The sequence below is a fragment of the Xenopus laevis genome, chromosome 4L (genome assembly GCF_017654675.1).
Source record: "Xenopus laevis strain J_2021 chromosome 4L, Xenopus_laevis_v10.1, whole genome shotgun sequence".
NCBI classification, from domain to species: Eukaryota; Metazoa; Chordata; class Amphibia; order Anura; family Pipidae; genus Xenopus; species Xenopus laevis.
This window is the reverse complement of record NC_054377.1, coordinates 8,014,480-8,039,506: the sequence shown is the minus strand read 5'-3', so window position 1 is coordinate 8,039,506 and position 25,027 is coordinate 8,014,480. Positions and strand designations below refer to the sequence as shown.

Genomic DNA, 25,027 nt, shown 5'->3' with positions numbered 1-25,027 from the left:
TTTGAGACACAAAAAAAAAACATTTTAGATAAGGAGAAATAGTTTCAAACTTTCATAACCTACCAAATTTTGTAAAATGAACATGGTAATTAGAGGGTGTGGCCACAGAAAGGGCGTGGTCAAAAATTTCACTGCTCTACGTGCGGAAAAAAATTTTGCTCCTCTTTTTACTTCTAAAATGTTGGGAGGTATGAAAGTCTGTTCTTCTTCTGATCTGTTAATCCATTTGCTTCATTGTTTCTGGAGTCAGAACCAGCAGTGGAGAGAATATAACACAGGCAAACATACAGCTTTCTGGGAGATTTGTCGCCCACCGAATAGCATTGTGTGCCTCTACCCTTAACCCCTGGTATAAGTGGATTCATTTATTCTCAATTTTGTTGGGGGGGGTGGAGACTTAGGGGATATTTAGGAATTTTATATCCCCTGATCGTTCGTTGCACAACAGCTGGGAAGATCAGTTTCATTGATCCAACGTTTAACAGCAGCTGTAGATATTGTGCCTGGAACACCAGCGGGTCAATAGGTGCTATTTATCAGATTTCTGATACCAGGCAGGGAGCACAATCAATAGTTCCATTTTGACAGGCAGAATGGAATAAGCTGCTTTTCTGCTCCCTTTGTAGTGGAATGGACATCTCCGAAATGCTGGCTCTCTCCCTCTGTGTGTTTCTGTAGACTAAAAAAAGAAAGCTAAATATTATGGCATATATGTGGGCACTTACCAGTACCTCAACTTACCTCTTTGCCATTGGCCAAAAATACCCTGTTGTCCTATTAATACATAAATAAAAAGTACAAAAAATATAAGAATATTAGAAGGATTAAAAAAGAATCGGACTAGAAATGTACCAGCCCAAGCCCCCCACTGCCCTTTTGCAGGGATCTGATGCAGATCTGTCTCCCAATAGATGCCCCAGTAGCTCCCTATCTTCTTTTCGACTGATTCACTGCACATGCTCTTTGCTGCTGTCACTTACTGAGCTTAGGGACCCACTCATAATATACAGTATAACTACAATAGGGATGCACCGAATCCACTATTTTGCATTTGGCTGAGCCCCCCCAATACTTCGCGAAAGATTCGGCTGAATACTGAACCTGAATCCTAATTTGCGTATCCCTTGTTTTGTGACAAAAAGTCGCGCGATTTCCCTCCCCTAATTTGCATATGAAAATTTGGATTCGGCTGGGCAGAAGGATTCAGCCGAATCCTGGATTCGGTGCATCCCTAATCTACAATACAACAGTCACAATACAAGGCTGATTATTAATGAATTCAGAGTCACATTACATGGCAGCTCAGAAATCCGTGCCGTGGAAAATAATAATCATAATAATAATGTAGCTTTGAATTCTATTACAGATGAACCTCACTTTCTGCCTGATGATTTCCCACATCCGCTAATAGTAATGTATGGGCCGGCCCAACACCCACAGGTCAGATGGGTGCAGGCTGACTTCAGCATTTCCTGGGTCACGACCTTACACCAGCAGCTTCCTGCTTCTATTTTTATAGGTGCTCACTCGTCACTCCCGCCCCTTTTGTAACATCATCAGGGAGGATTGGGCCTATGAATAGAGGGGAGGAGGCGGGTGCGGACGGGCTTGTGTTGGGTTGGGTGAAACCAAACCCGCACATCACTTCCCCCTAAGTTTAGCTTCCCAACAGCAGCCCAGAGCCCACTGAGCATGTGCAGTGCCACTGACTCCCAAGAGATGCCTAACAAGATCCAAGATGGGGAGCTGCTGGCGACAACTATTGAAGTCCTGGATCATTACTGTTATAGGGCTACTAGATCTCTGGGCTGGTACAGTAAGTTCACTATATACAAAACCGCATTACTATAGATTCTCTTTAGTTCTTTAAATTGTTATGGGTTGTTAAAAAGGAAAGGAAAGTAAAATCATCCCAGGGGTGACACGACTCCCTTATTGCAGCAGGGACATTTCTGCAGGCTCGCTGTGTAAACAATAATATCTCTCTCTCTCGCCTGCAATCCTGTTTATCTGCACATAAATCATCAGTTTGAACTGCACAAACGAGATTAACGTATTTATTAATGAGATTTTTAAGACCAGATGGTCGTTACACGAATAGACGCTCGGCTCTGGCGATGCGTGATTGCTGAGTGTTTCTGTTGTTTCCGTTCTAATGTAAATATTGTGTCCTGCAGGTGGAGGAGGGCAGCAAGAACGTGCGTCTTGGCTCTTTAATCGCTCTGCTGGTGGAAGAAGGGCAAGACTGGAAGCAAGTGGACGTTCCCAGTGTTAAAGTCTCTCCGACCACGGTCGCTGCAGCCACAAAAATCGCCAATGTGGCCCCAGTGGCAAAACGTGGGTATGTCTCCCGGCCTGTGTAACGCTTTGCAAGTCTTATCCTTCTAGAAATCCGAAATAGGAGGGGTGCCACAAATAACTAAAGTGGATATAGTTACCAAAGTATTGTCCAGTAAACTACACATTCATAATATTAACACCGACTGCTAAGAAAATAACGTAACGGTAAAAGTGCTCAGATTAGGTTGTGATGGAGGATATATGTCTCCTTTAATACTGCATGTGTGTCAATAAGACCATACATATATATATATATATATATATATATATATATATATATATATATATATATATATATATATATATATATATATATATATATATATATATATATATATATATATAATAAAATACTATAAATAATTTTGCCCATTCCTCTCTCACCTGCTGAAGTGCAATTTCCTGGTTTTATCTACAGAGTGGTGAACACTTGATGGTGTGAAAATCATAACCGTGTTCTTAATTAAACAGCACCAGTTGCATCATGGGAGTCACGCACTCCATGCTGATCCATCTTTAAGCTGTTTTACAGCTCCTTATAATATATAATATAGAATCACAAACCTGGCCAGCCCCGGGCAATTTAGGCAAAACATTAAAGAGATCCAACATTAATAAAAACACTGAATTATGGATCCATGGGGGAAATTCACTTAAGGGCGAAGTGACTAATGTTAACGAAAATTCGCCAGCGTGACGTCATTTTGGGATATCACCAATTTACTAACGGTCGCAGGCGTAACTTTGCTAGCGAAGGAGATAGACTCTAGCACCACGCGAAGTTTTGCTCTGGCGAAAAAACGTTACTTCGCAAATTCACTAAGATGCGCATTTTACTGAACGTTACCTGTTCCGCCAGACTTGCCTTCATCAGCTCAGACCAGGCGAAGTGCACTGGAGTGTATAGGGCTTCTTCAATTTCTAGTTGAAAAAAGTCCCAAAAAACGCTGGCGTCTTTTACTTTTTCATGGTGATAGGCTGGGTACCCGGGCTCCTCCATCTGGCACATAAACTATACACTGGGCACATGTGTAGGACATTGTAACAACTTTATTTTATTAAGGTTCCCTGGGCTTGTGTAGTGTAATGTATTTGCTGCAACATATACGTCCATTCAACTTTCACTTCCCACCATATGCAAATTAGCCAACAGTAGCGCAACTTCGCTTGGCGCAGTAACACTGTCGCAACTTCGCCAGAGTTCAGCGCCCTGAATGCAACTTCAGATTTTAGTGAATTAGTGTTGTCCTGGCGAATCTAGCCTGGCAAAGTGTTGCGCTGTGAGCGAAGCCGGCGCTGGCGAATTTCCGCAGGTTAGTGAATTTGCCCCCATGTGTCCGAGATTTGTGCTAAAGCCCCCATCATATTCCCACACATTCGGTCAGTTTTATTTAGGGATGCACCGAATCCAGGATACGGTTTGGGACTCGGTGAATCCTTCTGCCCGGCCGAACCGAATCTGAATCCTAATTTGCATATGCAATCGCATGACTTTTTGTCGCAAAACAAGGAAGTAAAAAATGGTTTCCCCCTTCCCACCCCTAATTTGCATATGCAAATTTGGATTCCGATTTTGTTCGTTATTTACCCGAATCTTTCGCGAAGGTTTCGGCCGAATCCAAAATGGTATATTCGGTGCATCCCTAGTTTTATTAGGAGCCAATTAACCTGCTTTTAGAGAGTGGGAGGAAAGACAGACAGGGATAGAACATACACACTCCTTGCTAATAGCTGCATGGCTGGAATCAAACCTAGGACCCCTAGTTGTGCCGTGCAGCAATACTAACCATTGAGCCATATATAACTAAATTGTTTCTTCCTCCTTCCACAGGCTTCGCATGAGTCCCGCAGCTCGACACATCATTGATACGCATGGGCTAGACACTGGTTCCATCACCCCCTCTGGGCCTCGAGGAATAATCACAAAAGAGTATGTGGATTTTAATGTACCAGTACAGTGTTGAATCCATTATGCGGAAACCTGTTATCCAGAGAGCTACAAATTAGGGGAAGGCCATCTCCACATATTAATCAAATAATTAAGTTTTAATGATTTCCTTTTTCTGTGTAATAATAAAACAGTCGCTTGTACTTGATCCCATCGAAGATATAATTAATCCTTATTGGAGGCAAAACCAGCCTATTGGGTTTATTGAATGTTTACATGATTTTCTAGTAGACTTAACGTATGAAGACCCGTTATCCAGAAAACCCAGGTCCTGAGCATTCTGGATAACCGGTCCCATACCTGTACAAGTAAAGCGACCATTTGGCGGCAGTTGCAGCATTAGGCGGCACCACCGGAGCGACAGAGGATCCATTGTGACATCACTTTTGGTTTTAAGGTTATTTGTGGGTAGCAGGTTGGTTCTGTTCCCATTTGTATCATGTTCTGATTGGCTACAGGTTGGTTCTAACTCTGTCCACTTCAAAGTTGATTGGACACAGACAAACATAACTGGCAACTGAAATTTATTAAAGCAATCTAAATCTAAAATCTAAAACGTGCGAATAGAATTGAGCTGCAAATTAGATCGAATTTGATTTGGAATTTTTTCACCAAAAAAATTAAAAAATAAGTCCACCAAACGACTCCAAATTGACTGTAGGAGGTCCCCCATAGCCTAAACACAAATTCGGCAGGTTTTAGATGGCAAATAGTAGAATTTGAATTCTTAAAGAGACAGTTCATGATAAATTTTCAAAATTCGAATTTCGATTTTTTTTTAAAAATATGAATAGAATTTGGACTATTCCCTAGTCGAATTACACTAAAATAAACTCGAAATTCGAATTTAAAAATTAGAATTTTCACTTCGACCTTTGATAAATCTGCCCCTAAATAAACCCAATAGGCTAGTTCTGATTCCAATAAGGATTAATTACATCTTAGCTGGGATCAAGTACAAGCTACTGTTTAATTATTACAGTGATGGGACCTGCTATCCAGAATGCTCTGGACCTGGGGGCCTCCAGATAACCGATCTTTCTGTAATTTGGATCTTCATACCTTAAGTCTACTAGAAAATCATATAAACATGAAATAAACCCAATAGGCTGGTTTTGCTTCCAATAAGGATTTATTATATCTTAGTTGGGATCAAGTACCAGCTACTGTTTTATTATTACACAGAAAAAGGAAATAATTTTTACAAATTTGCATTATTTGGATAAAATGAACTCTATTAATAGACTGCCGTTCCTTAATTCTGAGCTGTTTGCATAACGGATACCCGTGTAATAATCCAGTGTATTTACATGAACATGTTTCTACCGGAACCAACAGGCTCCAAACCAGTGTCTTCACCTGACTGAAACCCATGTGACCTGGATAATCCTGCGTGACCCCTCAGCGCCATTGATTTTATGTCCGTCATAGTTGTCGGACTTTTAGCTGCAGGGTCGGTCATTATGTCAGTGTCGCATTAATTCACATTTTCTCAATTCCACTAAATTATTAAACTAACACCCCCCCCTTCATCCCTAGGGATTTATAACAGCCGAACTGTTGGTGAGTTGCCATGGTAACAAAAACATCCATTTAATTGGTACCCCCGGGCATTACGGCCCCTTCACATCTTTCGCAAAATTCGTTTATTTGATGTTTTTTTTTTTTTTTTTAATTTAATGTTTTCTTTGAACAAAATGAGTTTGTTTGATCCTCTAATTCATCCCAAGGAAAAAAACAATTATTGTATTTTCAGCATGAAACACTCGGTTTACATTGTCCCTTTATGTGCCAAAAATACCCCCTGCCCCCTGGGCATTACAGAAGAATCCGCTCTCGTCTCCCCGCCACCAAACGTGGAAATCATTACCCCAAAGCCGCTGCTCCTCGTTTACTATTCTTGAAAATAATTGGATTGCTCTCCGAAGTTGTAATGGTTAAATGGGTTTGTTCAGCTTTAAATTAACTGTGAATATGATGTGATATTCTGTGACAATTTGCAATTGGTTTTCATTTTTTATTATTTGTGGTTTTTGAGTTATTTAGCTTTTTATTTAGCAGCTCTCTAGTTTGTAATTTCAGCAATCTGGTTGCTAGGGTCCAAATGACCCTAGCAACCATGCATTTATTTGAATAAGAGACTGGAATATGAATAGGAGAGGCCTGAATAGAAAGATGAGTAATAAAAAGTAGCAATAACAATACATTTGTAGCCTTACAGAGCATTTGCCTCTTAGATGGGGTCAGTGACCCCCATTTGAAAGCCGGAAAGAGTTAGAAGATAAAGGCAAATAACTCAGAAATTATACAAAAGAATAAATGAAGGCCAATTGGAAAGTTGCTTAGAATTGGCCATTCTATAACATGCTAACGGTTAACTTAAAGGTAAACCACCCCTTTAAATAATACCCCTCCTCCTTTGAGCAGAGGGGGCTGTCTTCTAACCCAGTAAAAAGCTTTTTTCTAAATCGAAAACCCCCGGGGGGTCTCCTGTTACTTCTGGCTGAATTACAAATAAGCAGGAAAGATGTATTTTTAGAAACTGCTAAATTCGTACCCCCCTTCCCCCATTTATTCATGCCATCATTATCCGAGCACATTTGCTGTAATTACAAAGCCAAATAACTATTAGGCTGCATTTTTTTAATATGTCCTATAAAAGTAATTTGAATACAATACGGGAAAGGATAAACACTACGTTGCAAGGAATTGTACCGTGCCTTTAAGGAGACCCTATATGTAATATTAATGGTGTTTCCTTGGTGTATAAAGTCATTATATTCCACGGTAGGGGGAAGGGCTGCACATGTATATGGTGGAATTCTACATAAATCATAGCTCTATTACCCTTTTATTTTTTACATTATACAGCAAAGTGTGTACTCCTTCTCTGTGTACAGGTATGGGATCCCTTATCCGGAAACCTGGTATCCAAAAAGCTACAGAAACGCCATCTCCCATAGTCTCCATTTTATCCAAATAATCCACATTTTTAAAAATGATTTCCTTTTTCTCTGTAATAAAAAAAAAGTTCAGGTATGGAACCTATTATCCAGAATGCTCAAACCTGGGGTTTTCCAGATTAGGGTTCTTTCTGTAATTCGGATCTCCTTACCATGTAAACGTCCATTAAACCCAATAGACTGGTTTTGCTTCCAATAAGGATTAATTATATCTTAGTTGGGATCAAGTACAAGCGACTGTTTTATTATTACACGGAAAAAGGAAATAATTAACTAAGATATAATTAATCCTTATTGGAAGCAAAACCAGCCTATTGGGTTTATTTAATGTTTATATCATTTTCTAGTAGACTTAAGGTATGGAGATCCAAATTACGGAAAGATCCTTTATCCAGAAAACCCCAGATCCCGAACATTCTGGATAACAGGTCCAATACCTGTATTTGGATCAAATGGAGCCTATGGGAGATGGCCTTCCAGTAATTCGAAGCTTTCTGGATATTGGGTTTGTGGATTACGGATCTCATACCTGTATATTGTACTTGATCCAAACTAAGATATAATTCATCCTTATTGGAAGCAAAACAGGCTAAATAACCCAAAAAGCGTAAATAATAAAAAATGAAAACCAATTGCAAATTGTCCCAGAATATCATTGTCTCCATCATACTAAAAGTTATTTTAAAGGCGTACAACCCCTTTTAGGGCAGAGACAGACGAGAACATTCGGTGCGATTAGTCGCTCGGCGATAAATCTCGACAAATCTCCCCGAACTGCCTCCCCGCCGGCTAGAATCTAAATCACCGGCAGGATGGCACTTTGTTTTTCCAAAGTCGCCCGAAATTTCCACGTGATGCAACTTCAGAAAACGAAGCACTCCGAGTGCCATCCCGCCGGTGATTTAGATTCTAGCCGGCAGGGAGGCAGTTCGCGGCGATTAGTCGCTTGAAGAAGAGGAGATTTTTCGCCGGGCGACTAAATCTCCCGAATCTTCTCGTTTGTCCCTAAGACTGCCATTCTAGGCACCAATACTTTAAGGCATATTCTTCCTACTCTCGTACAGCTTTTTGTCCAAAATTGATACATAACCTTACAATCTGCAGGGGGCAGCCTGGAGCTGCTTACGGTTTCAGAAACAGCACAGCTATCTCCGTATAGTAAATTTACTACCGTCTTTCCTGCCCTGGGCTCTTTCGGTTCTTCCGAATAGACTCCACTATATTAACCTTTCGGGGGTTTATCTGCCCTCCCTGGTCATGTGCTGTGGCCCCAAACACCCCTCCTGTTCATGAATTCTAAGCAATACTGTGTTCTCTATGGGATATTTTGTAAACGTTGCCCGTCTCACACACACATATAATTTAATCCCTGTCCTTTAGGGACAAACATTCCATTTGCAAGTTAAATAAAGACCTTTAAATACAAATTACTCTTATCGGGGCATCAGAATATATTTGCATGATGTAATGCTTCTACAAAGTGATCTTATATATATTAAAGGAGTTGTTCCCCTTTAAATTAACTGTTAGTATGATGTAAAGAGGGATGTTCTGAGATTATTTGCAATTGGTTTTCATTTTTTATTACTTGTGGCTTTTGAGTTATTTAGCTTTTTATTCAGCAGCTCTCCAGGTTGCAATCCCAACAATCTGAATCCTAGATTTCCCTAGCAACCGTTCATTGATTTGACCAAGACTGGAATATGAATAGGAGAGGGGCTGAATAGAAAGGGGAGAAATAAAAAGTAGCAATAAGAATACATTTGAAGCTTTGCAGAGCATTTATTTTTTAAGATGGGGTCGGTGACCCCTGTTGGAAAGTTGAAAAGAGTTGGAAGAAGACGGCAAATAATTCAAAAACTATAAATAATGAAGACCAATTGAAAAGTTGCTTAGAATTAGCCATTCTATAACATACTAAAATATAACTGAAAGCTGAATCATCCCTTTGTCATCAGGTATAAAGAAACCATAGAGGAGAACAATATACATTTTGGGTTGCCGCGGATATATCTTTGATTGGCTGCAGACTAGGATTCTATCCCTAAGCACTTACATGGAATAGGAGCTCATACCCCTGCTGTGATTACCTGCTCTGCTGCTGTGCCTGTTTAACCATTGCCCTGCCGTATCCATAATGGATTCAGCAGCGAGACCAGCGTGCCGCGCGCTTTTGCACACAAACACACCATATATCACTGGGCAACATAAATAGATTTTCTGACATGGATTCCCAGGGTTTAGCAGGAGCTGCTATTAATCACACTGAAAGCTGACGAGGGAGAGAAGTGAGAAATTAAATGAAAGAGGAGCAAGTTACTGCCCAGTCTTCCATTAACACGTTATTCTTCCTGGCTGCCGATGAACGGCTGTGCTGATGGTGTTCACACACACACACTGGTTAAAAGCCTGTGTATTTTGGGGGTTTGAAAGCTGTCAGTGTTGGTCAGCATTAGGGATGCACCAAATCCACTATTGGGGATTCAGCCGAATCCTTGGTGAAAGATTCCGGCGAATACTGAACTGAATCCGAACCATGTTTTGCATATACAAATTAGGGTTAGGAAAGGAAAAAGTGTAAAAAATTCTTCTTTTGTGACAAAAAGTCACGTGATTTCCCTACCTGCACTTAATTTACATATGCAAATTCGGTTCGGCTAGGCACGAGGATTCGCCGAATCCAAATCCTGCTGAAAAAGGCCGAATCCTGGCCAAATCCCGAACCGAATACTGGATTCGGTGCATCCCTAGTCCGCATAGACTGAAAGCTCCAGAATTAGTAACGAGCGAATTTATTTGGCAGCCATGGATTTGCGGTGAAATTCCACAGCTGAAAATTTTGCCATGAAAAAACGCCCATAAGAAAAGCAGATATGAGACTTTAATGAATTTGGAAAAAAAAGTCGCCATGTTACTGGTATCATCTCCGTTCTCATACAATGTTCATTCTGAGAATATGACTGTAGTTTTATATATTTCCCTAGGGATGCTCTAAAATGCCTGGCACAGAAGGAGGTACCAGGGGAGAAGCCAAAACCAGCTGCCCCGACCCCAACTCTACAAAAGATTTCAACGTCTCCACCTGCAGCGTCTCCAGCACCTGTCTCAGGACGGCTAACCTTTCCCCCAATGTCCATCCCTGGGAAGCCCCATACAGAGGTAATCACAGTTATTGAGATATACTAGGCCATCAAAATTGCTATTTATAAGGGTAGCTTTAAAGGGGTGGTTCACCTTTAAGGTAGCTTTTACTACGTTATAGAATGGCTAATTCTAAGCAACTTTTCAATTGGCCATCATTATTTATTTTTAATAGTTTTTTTTTAATTTGCATTTTTCTTCTGACGCTTTCCAGCTTTCAAAAGGGGGTCACTGACCCCATCTACAAACAAATGCTCTGTAAGGCTACACATGTATTGTTATTGCTACTTTTTATTACTCATCTTCCTATTCATAACCCAGTCTCTTATTGAAATCAATGCAAGGTTGTTAGGATAATTACTGAAATAGCCAACTTGAGAGCTGCTGAATAAAAAGCCAAATAACTAAAAAAAAAAACACACAAATAATAAAAAATGAAAACCAATTGCAAATTGTCTCATTCTCTACATCATACTACCAGTTAACGCAAAGGTGAACAACCCCTTTAAAGAAATGCACATTTTAAAATACTCGTTTCCTTGTCCCATCCCCTGGAAGTGAATCCGTGCCGACATTCCAGAGTAACCATGTTTCCTAAAAATTTCCTTTCAGGGCATGTTCTCTGAAATACCAGCCAGCAACATCCGAAAAGTCATAGCCAAGAGACTAACCGAATCTAAATCCAGCATCCCGCACGCCTACGCTACTACCGACTGCAACTTGGGGGCTGTGCTGCAGCTGAGAAAAGAGCTGGCCAAAGGTCAGTATCGAGGGGTCTCTATGCGAAAATCCTGGGGGCTGAGGCTTTCCCGTCGGCAGATAGGATAACCTGAAATAACCTTTCACTATTCTCAGATACATGTCAACACTATATAAATAAAGAATTATGGCTAGAAGTGTGCTGCGCGGAACCAATTTATAGAACCCCAACCCGCATATTTGCCTACTTTGTTCCGCTACCCGACCCGCAATTGCCTTATCCGCAACCCGCCGACTACCATTAAAGGAAAACTATACCCCCCAACAATGTAGGTCTCTATAAAAAGATATTGCATAAAATAGCTCGTATGTAAAACCCTGCTTCGTTTAAATGAACCATTTCATAATAATATACTTCTCTAGTAGTATGTGCCATTGGGTAATCCTAAATAGAAAATTGCCATTTTAAAAAATAAGGGCCGTCCCCTGGGATCGTACGATTCACGGTGCACACAAACATACCAACAAACTATACTTGTTTGGTCACGTGAGCCAATTAACACAGCGAGTTCTGTCTTTTGCTTTAACACTTCTTCCTGTTACAGTTAGAGCTGCAGTATTTCTGGTCAGGTGATCTCTTCCTGTTACAGTTAGAGCTGCAGTATTTCTGGTCAGGTGATCTCTTCCTGTTACAGTTAGAGCTGCAGTATTTCTGGTCAGGTGATCTCTTCCTGTTACAGTTAGAGCTGCAGTATTTCTGGTCAGGTGATCTCTTCCTGTTACAGTTAGAGCTGCAGTATTTCTGGTCAGGTGATCTCTTCCTTGTTTCAGTTAGAGCTGCAGTATTTCTGGTCAGGTGATCTCTTCCTTGTTACAGTTAGAGCTACAGTATTTCTGGTCAGGTGATCTCATCCTGTTACAGTTAGAGCTGCAGTATTTCTGGTCAGGTGATCTCTGAGGCAGCACACAGACCATCATGAAATGGTGGATCAAGGCAATAGATGTAAAAGGACCATATTTACTTAAAACCAGTTTGGTGAGATTCTTTAATATGCCACTTAATATGATATAAACTATCTGTTGCTTAAGTGTTCATTTTGGGGGTATAGTTTTCCTTTAAAGAGGAAGTGATGTTGCTGCGAACTGGAAGTGACCATAAAAAGTGGGCGGGGACAGAAGAAACATTTTGTAAAATTTTAAAAGGAATAAAATACAGACAATATAACATAAGAAATTTAAATGAGACCTGTAACCCACAGACCCGCATCTATACCTACACCTGAAAATCCTACCCTCATACCTGCCGGCTGCAGGTATTTTTTAAGGACACAACTGATTCTATCCTTTCTACTCTTGGGCTGCTCTCTTTCCCATTGGTCACGAAGGGCTTGTTCCTGGCTGAGACACTGCTAACGTGTTTTTGCGGTAACACTCCTGTCTATGGATGGTGTAAAGCAACACTGATTGCTCTATGAACTCTAGCATAAGGAAATATACATTCAGCTCTTGGTCCAATCATCTCCTGTGCCTGAACATAGGAAAGAGAGCAGCTCAGATGCAGAATAAATTCACTGTGGTTCCATTTATAATGTCCTTTATTGCCACCACTATTCCTGGGCTCTGGCAGAGAGTTAAGGCACCGGATCTGAAGCAGCCAATCGTAACAAGGCACACGGTTACAGAGCGGTTGTCTATTTATGTAGCAGCTGAATCTCATGGGGGGGGGGATTGTCCTTTTCCACTTGATTGGTTATAGCTTCAGACAGGGTTAAATAAATGCCACACAGACCACTGGAGCTCTGCACAAAGGTTTTATCTCTGTACAGCAGGGCTGACCCTTCCACACATTTTCAGATAAAGAAAAGCCTGAGAGCTAGAGATATATATATATATATATATATATATATATAAACAGAAATAAAACCGCACTCCAAGGTCTTTAATTAAATTTTGTCACTTTTTTCATCATATCAAGACCTTGGAGTGCGGTTTTATTTCTGTTTGTTATGCTATGCTATAACCAGCACCCAGGCGGTTGTATACATTTCGAGTGCTCCACTACAGACTGTGTATATATGTATATATATATATATATATATATATATATATATATATATATATATATATATATATATATATATATATATATATATATATATATATATATATATATATACACACACAAACAAAATTCACTAGCAGTTAGGGAGACATTTGCTACAGGTGTGGGACCTGTTATCCAGAGTGTTCAGGACCTGGGGCTTTCCAGATAACGGATCTTTCCCTAACTCATATATTCATACCTTACGTCTGCTGTAAATAAACCCAATAGGCTGGTTTTGCTCCAATAAGGATTAATGATACTGTATCTTAGTTGGGATCAAGAACAAGCTATTGTTTTATTGTTACAGAGAAAAAGGACTTTTTTGTTTTAATAAAAAATAATGTTACTGTTCCTTCTACATTCTGGATTATTTGAATAAAATAGGGTCTATGGGAGACAGAGCTTTCTTGATAATGGGTTTCCGGATAACGGATCCCATACCTGTACAATGTTCTTACATATTTTTATTTACACATATGGAAGGGAGCTGCTGCCTTATTTTTTCCCCAACCTTTTTTGGACCGGGGAACCGGTGCAAAAGCAACATTTTTTGCAAGGGGCAGGGTCGGGAGGGGGCTCTGGGGGTCGGGCGGATAGGGGTGGGGTTTGGTGGCTCGAGCGACAAATTGCACGCACCTCATCCAATTCGGCGCACCCGTTAATAGTGGGCTGGTCTCGGTGGCCCAGTTCCGGAGTGTCCGCGACCCGGTTCTGGGTTTTGGACCCCTGCCGTAGACGGTAAAGTATGAGGGTATCGCTCTTTCTTTGTACACTAGATTCTTTCCCTGTATTGTGGCATTTATAAAATGGGGCCCTGCCATATCGTGTCCCTGGTTGTTGGTATTCTCTGCATGCCTGGTTATGACTCCTGAAACAATGTAGCAGAAGCCAGCTGATTAACAGACCTGGAGGAGTTCTGACTTCTGCTACAATGTCTCAACAGTCAGAACCAGACACTGCTATCAATCGCAATTACATTTACACATAATATATGAAATAAATGTGTATGGGGAAAGTTATTTAGAATTACTTTTTTTTTTCCTGCAAAAAAAGCAGTTTTTGGGTGGAGTTCCCCTTTGATTTTAAATGTCGAGCCTTTGTGGCCTGGATTCCTTTGACCTTTCCATCTGCCAAGCAGCGTCTTCCTTCTCTTGTGAATCACTAGGCAAATGTGCGATTGGTTTGCAATAATTAAAACCACAGCCTACGGTGTCCCAATCCTGGTGTGTGACATTTCCGTGGGGTAGGGACACCAAATATTCAGAGGAGCTCTGCTCATAATTAGGGAGTCATTCGGCACTGCTGCAGTGTATTTGCTTCTCACGCCAGTTGTACTTGTCACCCTGAAATTAAAAGAAAAATTAACAGGAGATCCCCATATTCCAGATGGTATAGTCTGTTTTACATAGAAGCCTTAAAGGGGCAGCTCACCTTTAAGTTAACTTTTAGTATGTTATAGAATGGCTAATTCTAAGCAACTTTTCAATTTGCTTTCATTTTTTCTTTCTTATAGTTTTTCAATTATTTGCCTTCTTCTTCTGACTCTTTCCAGTTTTCAAATGGGGGTCACTGACCCCATATAAAAAACAAATGCTCCATAGGGCTACAAATGTATTGTTATTGCTACTTTTTATTACTCCACTTTCTATTCAGGCCTCTCCTATCCATATTCCAGTCTCTTATTCCAATCAATGCATGGTTGCTAGGGGAATTCTGACAACCAACCAGATGGCTAAAATTACAAACTGGCGAGCTGCTGAATAAAAAGCTAAATAACTAAAAAACCACAAATAATTAAAAGTGAAAAACAATTCCAAATTGTCTCAGAACAACCCCTTTAAATTACAAGGGGGCTATGGACTGTCATGCAATTACATTGTATATTTAACCAAATCTATTATATAGTGAATAAAGTACCCCCTCTTGTAAATTATAAGGATATTATAATATATATATTACCGAGGAGTTTCATGACCGAGTGTTTTTATACAAGTCATGCAACTCCGAGGTGACTTCTAATATCCTCATATTTTGCAATAGGGGGTACTTTATTTATTATGATACACAAGATTCAGTGAGTCATGTGACAGAAATGACATCACTGTTTATAATTGATGACATCAGAACTCACCATTTATAAGGATATCATTTGCAGGATATCCATGGCTCTTGTGTATTATAAGCAAATTAAAGGGAGGTAATTCCCGGTGCTTTCGTGCCAGTCTGCTTAAAAAACCATTTTGCAAAATAGCCCCTTCTGTGATTCCCCTTACTTCCCGAGATCAGTGCAATAAGAAAACACCCATGTCAAGCCCCTCCCACTACCAGACCATGTGTAGGAGAGCAGCCCAGGAGCAGGAAGTATAGAGAATCTGTAGTTCTGTTCCAGGGTAGGTACTGAGGACAATTGGGTTTCCATACATATATGGTAGCTTCTAATGTGAATCATGGGCACAGGTGCACTTACCCTTTAATTCTCACAATTCCTACTTTTCGAGGACAGTTTGGGTCTTTAAGTCAGTACAAATTACACTTATTATTATTATTATTATGTAGTTCAATAGTAAGTGGACAGTGACTGGTTAATCTTCCCTGATTCTTCCCTAAACTATGACCCTGCATTCCCCAGAGCCCCCTCTTCTAGCTACAGCCTGTTCTTTGCAAAATCTGTCCCCCACCCTGTATGAGCTGAAGGCAGAGCCAATACAATGTGCACAATGGCCTCTAACATAATTTGTCATTCGTTTTCTCTTTGGCCAGGGGGTTCCCAGCAGGTCACTGGCTCAGTCTCACAGCTCCGGAACAAAGGCCCCCATTTCTCACTGCAGGTTTGATCAGTATATCTCCATGGCAGGGGGACCACCAGATGTGAATATTGATAGACCAACCCTCATTGGCCTGCGCTGGCACCTGCCAAGCTCTGCGGGACTCTGCCAATATAATAACAGCCACAGCTTGCAAAGCACTGGCTGTATAGCAACACATAGGATCAGATTGCTCTCTTAAAGAGATACTGAGGCTCATTTATAAATACTGGGCACATTTGCCGATGGGCAGTAACCCATGGCAACCAATCAGATTGCTGCTTTCATTGCAGCTGGCTTTAAAAATCTAATCACTGATTGGTTGCTATAGGTAACTGCCCATGGACAAATTTGCCCAGTCTTGATAAATGAGCCCCACTGCCACCAGAAATTGAACCTTTTTTTACATCAACCATAAAATTGACTTTGAATACTTTTTACAATTTCACCTTAAAGTATTTGCCCAATGCTTTTACATTACCCATCTGACTCCCTGTGATCGCCTATGAGGGGGCTGCCATATTTGTGCAGCAGGAATCCGTTAGAATCAGGGGCGTAACTATAGAGGAAGCAGACCCTGCGGCTGCAGGGGGGCCCAGGAGGTATAGGGGCCCCACGAGGCCCTAATTCATATACAATTTCAATAAATATTGGAGAAACAAGTCAACCTCGAAATTTTTTGGGGGCCTGAAAAATAATTTGCTGTGGGGCCCAGTAATATCTAGTTACGCCACTGGTTAGAATCTCTAACTGACGGGCTGAGATGTGACAGTCAGGTTTAAGAACTTCAACTGACAATTACTTACAAAAGCAGACCTCTCAGCATGACCTATAGGTAACTTTTATTGTACATTCATATTTTAAAAAGTAGTAGTTTTTTAGTGTCCGTATCAGTTTAATGCAACGTGACCAAGCTCCCCTTCTGGAATAACCTCCTAAATCTGGTTATAAATGGTGCTGATGTCACTTCCTCCTTGTATTCCGTTATTAGGAGTCATATCAGAGTTCAGTGATGGGTATAAGTCTAAAGCCATCAAAGGGGTTGTTCACCTATAAATTAACTTCTAGTATGATATGATATTCTGAGACAATTTGCAATTGGTTTTCATTTTTTATTATTTGTAGTTTTTCAGTTATTTAGCTTTTTATTCAGCAACTCTCCAGTTTGTAATTTCAGCAATCTGGTTGCTAGGGTCCAAAATCCCCTAGCAACCATGCATTGATTTGAATAAGCGACTGGAATATGAATAGGAGAGGCCTGAATAGAAAGATGAGTAATAAAAAGTAGCAATAACCATATATTTTTAGCCTTATAGAGCATTTGTTTTGTTTGTTTTTTTGTTTTTTTTAGATGGGGTCAGTGATAATTAAAAACTGGAAAGTCAGAAGAAGAAGACCATTTAAGAACAATAAAATGAAAAGGCCAATTGAAAAACTGCTTAGAATTAGGCATTCTATGACATACTAAAATTTAAAGGGAAAATCAACTAAAAAAAAAATGTTTTGCCAAATAAAAGAAAATATAATTCTAAGCAACTTTGCAATATACATACAAATTATAAAAAAAATCGTTAGTATTCTACTAAAAGAAAGAAGCCATCACATATTAACCTTTAAAATCGCTAAGTCTTTATTAAGAAATAACTTACAGAAACTCTGCTTCCGCTCCTCTTCAGAAACGGCGACAGGGCGACGATCCATCGTGTGGCTCTCGATTTCTCCTCCCTGGCTATCTCCAATAAGGAAGGCAGGGAGGAGAAATCGAGCACCGCGCGATGGATCGCCTTTTATGAAGAGGAGCACGAGCGGAGTTTCAGTAAGTTATTTCTTAATAAATACTTAGCGACTTTAAAGTTTAATATGTGTTGGTGTCTTTTTGTTTCATAGCATACTAACGAAATTGTCTTTGCTGGGGAACTAAGACATTTGTTTAAAAAGTAACAAGCAGGAGTTAAGCAAATGCTGCTTTCAATAGCAATTGTTTTTACAAATAACTTTTAAAAACCCTGAAAATGTTTAATGTATATTGTAAAGTTGCTTAGAATTATGATTTCCTTTATTAGGCACATTTTTATTTTGGGGTTGACTTGCCCTTTAAAGCAGAGTCACTCCTTTAAGTGGTTATTGAACTGCTTGGGCACTGCTTAAATGCTTGTAATGTATACAGGATGCAGTATTTTCTATGTAAACCTCACAATTTGTTTCCTTCCTCCTCAGATAATATAAAGGTTTCCGTGAATGACTTTATCATCAAGGCCACCGCAGCAGCACTTAAGGTAAATGCAACAAGTCTTTGCACTCAAATCTATAATGTTGTGTTCGTTGCCTTGCACCCAACACAAGGGCATGTTTAATTGGGATACCCACCTTAACATGACACTGGAATGCTAACCTGATTGCTATAGTTCTACTGATCCTCAGGAAGTAGATTGACTGACAGCCTGGAAGACAAATAGGATTACAAACCATTAAAGGACAAGGAAAGGTAAATTCACAGAGTGTTGCCAATTTTACTGGGCAGCCACTCTAGTCACTGACCCCCTAGGCTTTTTAAAGGAATTGTTCAGTATAAAAATAAAAACCAGGTAAATAAATAGGCTGTGCAAAATAAAAATTGTTTCTTATATATACCTCCCAACTGTCCCATTTTTAGAGGGACAGTCCCACGTTTGACAGCTCAACCCGCAGTCCCTCATTTGTACTGGAAAGTCCCGTTTTGCTCTGCACTGAACAGCCAGAAAAAGAAACAACATTCTAACTGAATTGGCTTTTGGCAGAGAGCCCAGAACAGCCACAGCTTCAGATAAGATACTTTTGTAACAATTTTGAGATAAGTAATTGTAACAATATAAAATAACAGGTCTCTTGGGAGAAGTTAGACTCACAGCTTAAAGGACAATTCACCTTCATTAGCAAAACTGTAATACACAGAAATATGTTCAAACTTTCATAACCTGCCAAATTTTGTAAAATGAACATGGTAAATAGGGGGTGTGGCCACACAAATGGGCGTGGTCAAAAAATTCACCACACTACACGAGGTAACTTTTTCGTCCCTCTTTTTATTTCCAAAATGTTGGGAGGTATGTTCTAATATAGTTAGTTAGTCAAAAGTGTAATGTATAAAGGCTGGAGTGACTGGATGTTAAACAAAACAGAACACTACTTTCAGGCAGTAACCAATCAGAGACTTGAGAGGGGCACATGGGCCATAACTGTTGATTTTGAATGTGAGCTGAATGCTGAGGATCAATTGCAAACTCACTGAACAGTTATGTCCCATGTGGGCCGCCTTCAAGTTGCTGACTAACTCAGCGTTAGAGAGCTGAAAAGCAGTAGTGTTCTGCTTTTTTTGGCCAACTAACTATATTATAAAAATTTTTTTTGCACTTACAATCTATTTACCCAGTTTTTATTTTTATACTGAACTGTTCCTTTAAAGAGAAGAGGCTCCGACCCAGGATAGGAGGCTTAGCTATCAGAATCACTGGAGTAGCTAAAAAATGGTCACTTTCCAATAACTTTAGCTTTTTGTCCTTTTAAGTATAATAGCATTCGAGCCTTGAATGTCTGTGGCTGCCATTGCTCTGGAGATGCCCAGGTGATGTATTCACTACGTATTTTGAATAATAATTGACACATACGTTAAAGTCCTGTGCGAAACCAATTTCTAAGCCCCGGACCCGACCCAAACCCTCAGCCCGCGACCCAGAACCATAACCCGCATTTTTACCCACTTTGATCCGCTACCCGGACCCGCAACAGCCTTATCCGTAACCCGACCTGCCGACCGCCATCAAACAGGAAGTGATGGTGCTGCAAACCAGAAGTGACATCATCAAAAGTGGGCAGCGACAAACAAGTGTTTACTTTAAAAGGAGTAAAATATAGACAATATTACATAAAATGAGAAATTTAGATGAGACCAGCGACCCGCAGACCCGCATCTATAACCGCACCTGAAATCCTCCCCTCATTCCGCAGGGTGCCTGCTTTTTTGGCGGGTATCCCACTGGTACCTCAGGACTCAACATACGCACACCACCCCGGTGCACATGGGGAGAGACCATACGGGCTGAGCTGAGAATCTTTTCCTTCTGTCACTAATACAGAGACATAGATGAGGGCATAGATAACACCTGGAGCTGAGATGGGCTGTTCTTTGCTAGACGAGCTGAGATTTCGATCAGTTGTCTCTCTCGTGCTTGACACAGGCCCCTTCTTATCAAAGTACTGGTTAAATCTGATAGGGGCATTGGCTGTGCCGACTGCAAGCACACATTCCTCACGTCGCAGGAACCCTCTGCATTCACACACCAGTAATGTGACATCTTGGCGGCAGCAACACTGGTGAGCAGTATTGTGTTGCACTCCGAAGCTTAACCCTTGCTGTCGTGTATATCATGTGTCTAGACATAAAGCCGGCCCATGATACCAGTGGACGCTGGCATCTCGTATAAATGACACTGCCACAAACGCAAATACTGAAATTGCTGGAAAATCTGTGTTCATTCGTGTCATAGGAGAGGTTTAAAGGAACAGTTGAGTGTAAAAATAAAAACTGGGTAAATACATAGGCTGGAAAATCAAAAATGTTTCTAATATAGTTAGTTAGCCAAAAAAATAATGTATAAAGGCTGAAGTGACTGGATGTGTAACATAATAGCCAGAACACTACTTCCTACTTTTCAGCTCTCTAACTCTGAGTTAGTCAGTGACTATAAGGGGGGCCACATGGGACATAACTGTTCAGTGAGTTTGTAATTGATCCTCCGCATTCAGCTCAGATTCAAAAGCAACAGTTATGGACCATATGCCCCCTCCAGTCACTGATTGGTTACTGCCTGGTAACCAATCAGTGGAAACCAAGAGAGCTGAAAAGCAGGAAGTAATGTTCTGGCTATTATGTTACACATCCAGTCACTCCAGCCTTTATACATTGCATTTTTGGCTAACTAACTATATTAGAAACTTTTTTTATTTTGCACAGCCTATCTATTTACCAGTTTTTTTATTTTTTTACACTGAACAATTCCTTTAAAAAGTTTGTAATGGTGGCCTCTAGGGCCCCCCCCCCTATGGCTGCAGCCTGGCAAGTGCCAGCTGATTCATTCACTAGAGACTGCTGCAGACACCACTGACATTTGACAGTTGCTAGGAATGCTGAGCTCCCACTCACCTTTTCTGACTGGGACAGACTTGAGTTTCATTGAACTTAGATAGCATAGTGGATAGCCAACCCCTGACTGGAACAGATAGGGCAATGGTTGGCACATGGAGCTGCTTTACTTACAAAAACACTTGTCAGGTGGCAATTTGGTGCTGTGTTTTTGGCCTATTACTGCCATTGGCTTCAAAGGGGAACTATTGTGAAAATGAAAATGTAAAATAAGATTCTTTATACTTAAATAAGAAACCTTCTAAATACAATCAATTAAAAATTCTGCATTGTTTGAAACAATCAAGTTTATCTGCACTATTCCCCTCTCGGCATCTGTTTCTCTTCATTCTTCATGCAGCAGTTGGGTGTCAGATATTCATTGACAGCCAGATTCAATATATCTTAAAGGGCGGGGTTCCTTTCCTAGCAATTGTTTTAGAGCTCACTCAAATAACTGATTCCAGTACAAACAAAATCTAACAAAATAACTGCCTTTTGCACAAATTCTGCATGTAGAGAGACATGATGTCTGGTGAGTTTAATAGAGTGAGCTCTAATACATCTTCTAGGCAAAAGGAGCCCCCCTATAAAATATATTGGATCTAACTGTCAATGACTCAACTCCTGCATGATGACATAACGAGGAGAAACAGATGCTGAGAGAGGAATATTGAAGATAAACTTGACTATTTCATCATTATCATCATCATTTATTTATATAGCGCTGTCAAGATACGCAGTGCTTTCAGAAACAGTACAGAATTTTAAATTGATTGTATTTAATAAGTTTCTTATTTCAGTATACTGAAGCGAAACTTAAATTTTTGCAATAGTTCCACTTGAATATTGTACTCTAGGTTATGGTCTTGGAGCATTTGGAGGGGGCATCATCAGCACCCCCTGAATGCCAGTTTGGAGTGCGTGTGCCAGGTCTCACCCTGCAACAACACCCCTGAGCACATTTGGCACAGAAGCTCAGTGCACTGCCAGGCCTGCTGTACCTTCCCATGCCCCGAACTACTGCTTCATGACCTACCCCTCTACCCCCTCTAGTGCCAGGCATATTGTACCATGGGCATAAAAGACGGTTTCTGAGTGCCAGGCAGGTTCCCTTTTATTGCTGCTTGCATCTGTAATCCATTCAGAAGCAGAATCACTGCATTAAGCAGATATAATCCAAAGATTACATAACAACAGACTCCATGTCCCACCAGCTGTTACAAACATCATCCCCAGGCCGCTGGCAGGCTCAGACACGTGGAACCTACATTCAGGCGTTGGCTTTCTTTTTACTCTGTACCCCCTCATCTACTCAATGGATTGCTTGTATTGAATTGCTCAGCAGGCCTGTGTATAGTGGGTAGGAAAATTCCTCATCAAACACGGAGCATTTATCTGTCCAGAGGAAACAAACGTATCCCGTCTGCCTTTGTTTTAATTGCTTAAACCTGACTGCTGGGGAGTTGCAGTTCACTTCATCTTTTGTTCAGCTCACTGACTCCCTGCATGCCGGGTCCCTTCACTCTTACGGGAACTGCCCATATGCCATGATTTCAGTCGGGGAGGCCGCAATGTGGCTCACAATGTGCTGTATTTTACTCCACTAATAATTAGGGATGCACCGAATACAGGAATCGGTTCGGGATTCGGCCAGGATTCAGGCTTTTTCAGCAGGATTTGGATTCGGCCGAATCCTTGCGCCTGGTCGAACCGAATCCTAATTTGAATATGCTAATTAGAGGCAGGATGGGGAATCACATGCGTTTTCATCACTAAACAAGGAAGTAAAATATTTTTTCCCCACTTTTTCCTTTCCCTCCCCTAATTTGCATTTGCGAATTACGTTTCGGTTCGATATTCGGCCGAAACTTTCACAAAGGATTCAGGGATTCAGCTGAATCCCAGATAGCGAATTAGGTGCATCCCTACTAATAATATTCAGACTCCTGAATCTGTGCCAGGCCTCTATCTTTGCTCTGCAGAGTCACGGGTCAGGTTGCGGGTCTCATCTAAATTTCTTATCTAATGTAATATTGTCTATATTTGCAAAACTTGTTTCTGTCCCCTCCCACTTTTGATGATATCACTTCCGGTTTGCAGCACCATTACTTCCTGTGTTATGGTGGTCCGCGATTTGCAGGTTGGGTTGCGGATAAGGCAGTTGCGGGTCCGGGTCAGGTAGCAGTTCAAAGTGGGTAAATATGTGGGTAGCGGTTCGGGTCACGGGCTGCGGGTTCGGGTCTGGTCCGCGTCTTCGAAATTGGCAGGACTCAAAATATATTTTCGGCTTACTCTCCCCATTATACTGGTGCAATATGTTGGCATGAGCAGCGGTTCCCAGACTGTGGGGCAGGTCCCTCAAGGGAGGAGCTTGATGCGGTGGCAGGAGGGCTCAACCAAATGACCTTCTTATAGGACAGTTAGCATACTCCCAACTGTCCCGTTTATAGAAGGACAGTCCCTCTTTTGACGGCAAAACCTGCAGTCCCTCATTTGTACTGGAAAGTCCTGTTTGTCTCTGCACTGAACAGCCAGAAAAAGAAACAAAGTTTCTAACTTAATTGGCTTTTGGCAGAGAGCCCAGAACAGCCACAACAGAAGATTAGATACATTTGTAACAATTCAAATGTATCTAGATAAGCAAATAAGTAATTGTAACAGATAACCGGTCCCTTGGGAAAAGTTAGACTCACAGCAAAACTGTAATAACTGGAAAAAAAACACAAAACAATATTTTGTAAAATGAACATGGTAATTGGGGAGTGTGGCCACAAAAATGGGCATGGTCCAAAAAATGTTGCCACGCTACGAGCGGCAACTTTTCTTTATGTTTCCAAAATGTTGGGAGGTATGCAGTAAGGGTGAGATTTAAGGTGAAATTAACTATTTTGGGTATTCCTGAAACGGTGGCTGATTCACAAAGTTTTCCTATATTTGTAGCCTTGAGCTAATGGGAGCCAGTGGTTGGACCTCCAGGTGAGGCTTGAACTGGAAGCTCATTATTTGTGTTTCTTTTTCCCACCATAGCAAATGCCTAATGTCAATGTGACCTGGAATGGGGAGGGAGCAACAACACTGGAAAGCATCGATATCTCCATCGCAGTGGCCACCGATCGTGGGCTCATTACACCGATCATCAAACAGGCAGCCAGCAAGGGGATCCAGGAAATAGCTGCTACTGCAAAGGTGAGAGGGGTGCTGGTAGGTCCGGACTGGGATTCAAAATTAGGGATGCACCGAATCCACTATTTTGGATTCAGCCGAACCCCAGAATCCTTAGCGAAGGATTCGGCCGAATACCGAACCAAATCTGAACCCTAATTTGCATAGGGGTAAATATTTTTTACTTCCTTGTTTTGTGACAAAAAGTCTCACGATTTCCCTTTCCACCCCTAATTTGCATATGCAAATTAGTATTCGGTTCGGTTGGGCAGTAGGATTCGGCCGAATCCTGCTGAAAAAGGCTGAATCCCTAAACGAATCCTGGATTCGGTGCATCCCTATTAAAAATAGGCGCTGACATATCGGGTACAGAGAGGCTCACGCTGCACCCACTGACCCAACCAATAGTAATTATATGGCATCTTACAGCAGCCCCTCTGCTGTCAATCTGAGTCTGGACTCTGTGTAAGCTTATAAACATATTACCCTCAGGGTTGTTCACCTTTAAATGACGTTTAGTATGATGTAGAGAGCGATATTCTGAGACAATTTGCAATTTATTATTTGTGGTTTTTGACTTATATAGCTTTTTTATTCAGCAGCTGTCTAATTTGCAATTTCAGCAGTCTGGTCGCTAGGGTCCCAATTCCCCTAGCAACCATGCATTGATTTGAATAAGAGACTGGACTATGAATAGGAGAGGGG

General features: G+C 40.9%; 1 protein-coding gene across 1 annotated transcript in view; it reads left to right on the top strand.

Annotated features, from left to right (window-relative positions):
- The window catches only part of pdhx.L (pyruvate dehydrogenase complex component X L homeolog), a 50,663-nt gene that overhangs the window by 17,185 nt on the left and 8,451 nt on the right, over positions 1 to 25,027 (top strand). The window contains 6 exon segments of the mRNA NM_001093954.1: positions 2,178 to 2,341; positions 4,172 to 4,270; positions 10,236 to 10,410; positions 11,005 to 11,152; positions 18,217 to 18,275; positions 24,188 to 24,346. Coding sequence (NP_001087423.1) covers positions 2,178 to 2,341; positions 4,172 to 4,270; positions 10,236 to 10,410; positions 11,005 to 11,152; positions 18,217 to 18,275; positions 24,188 to 24,346 — 804 coding nt within the window.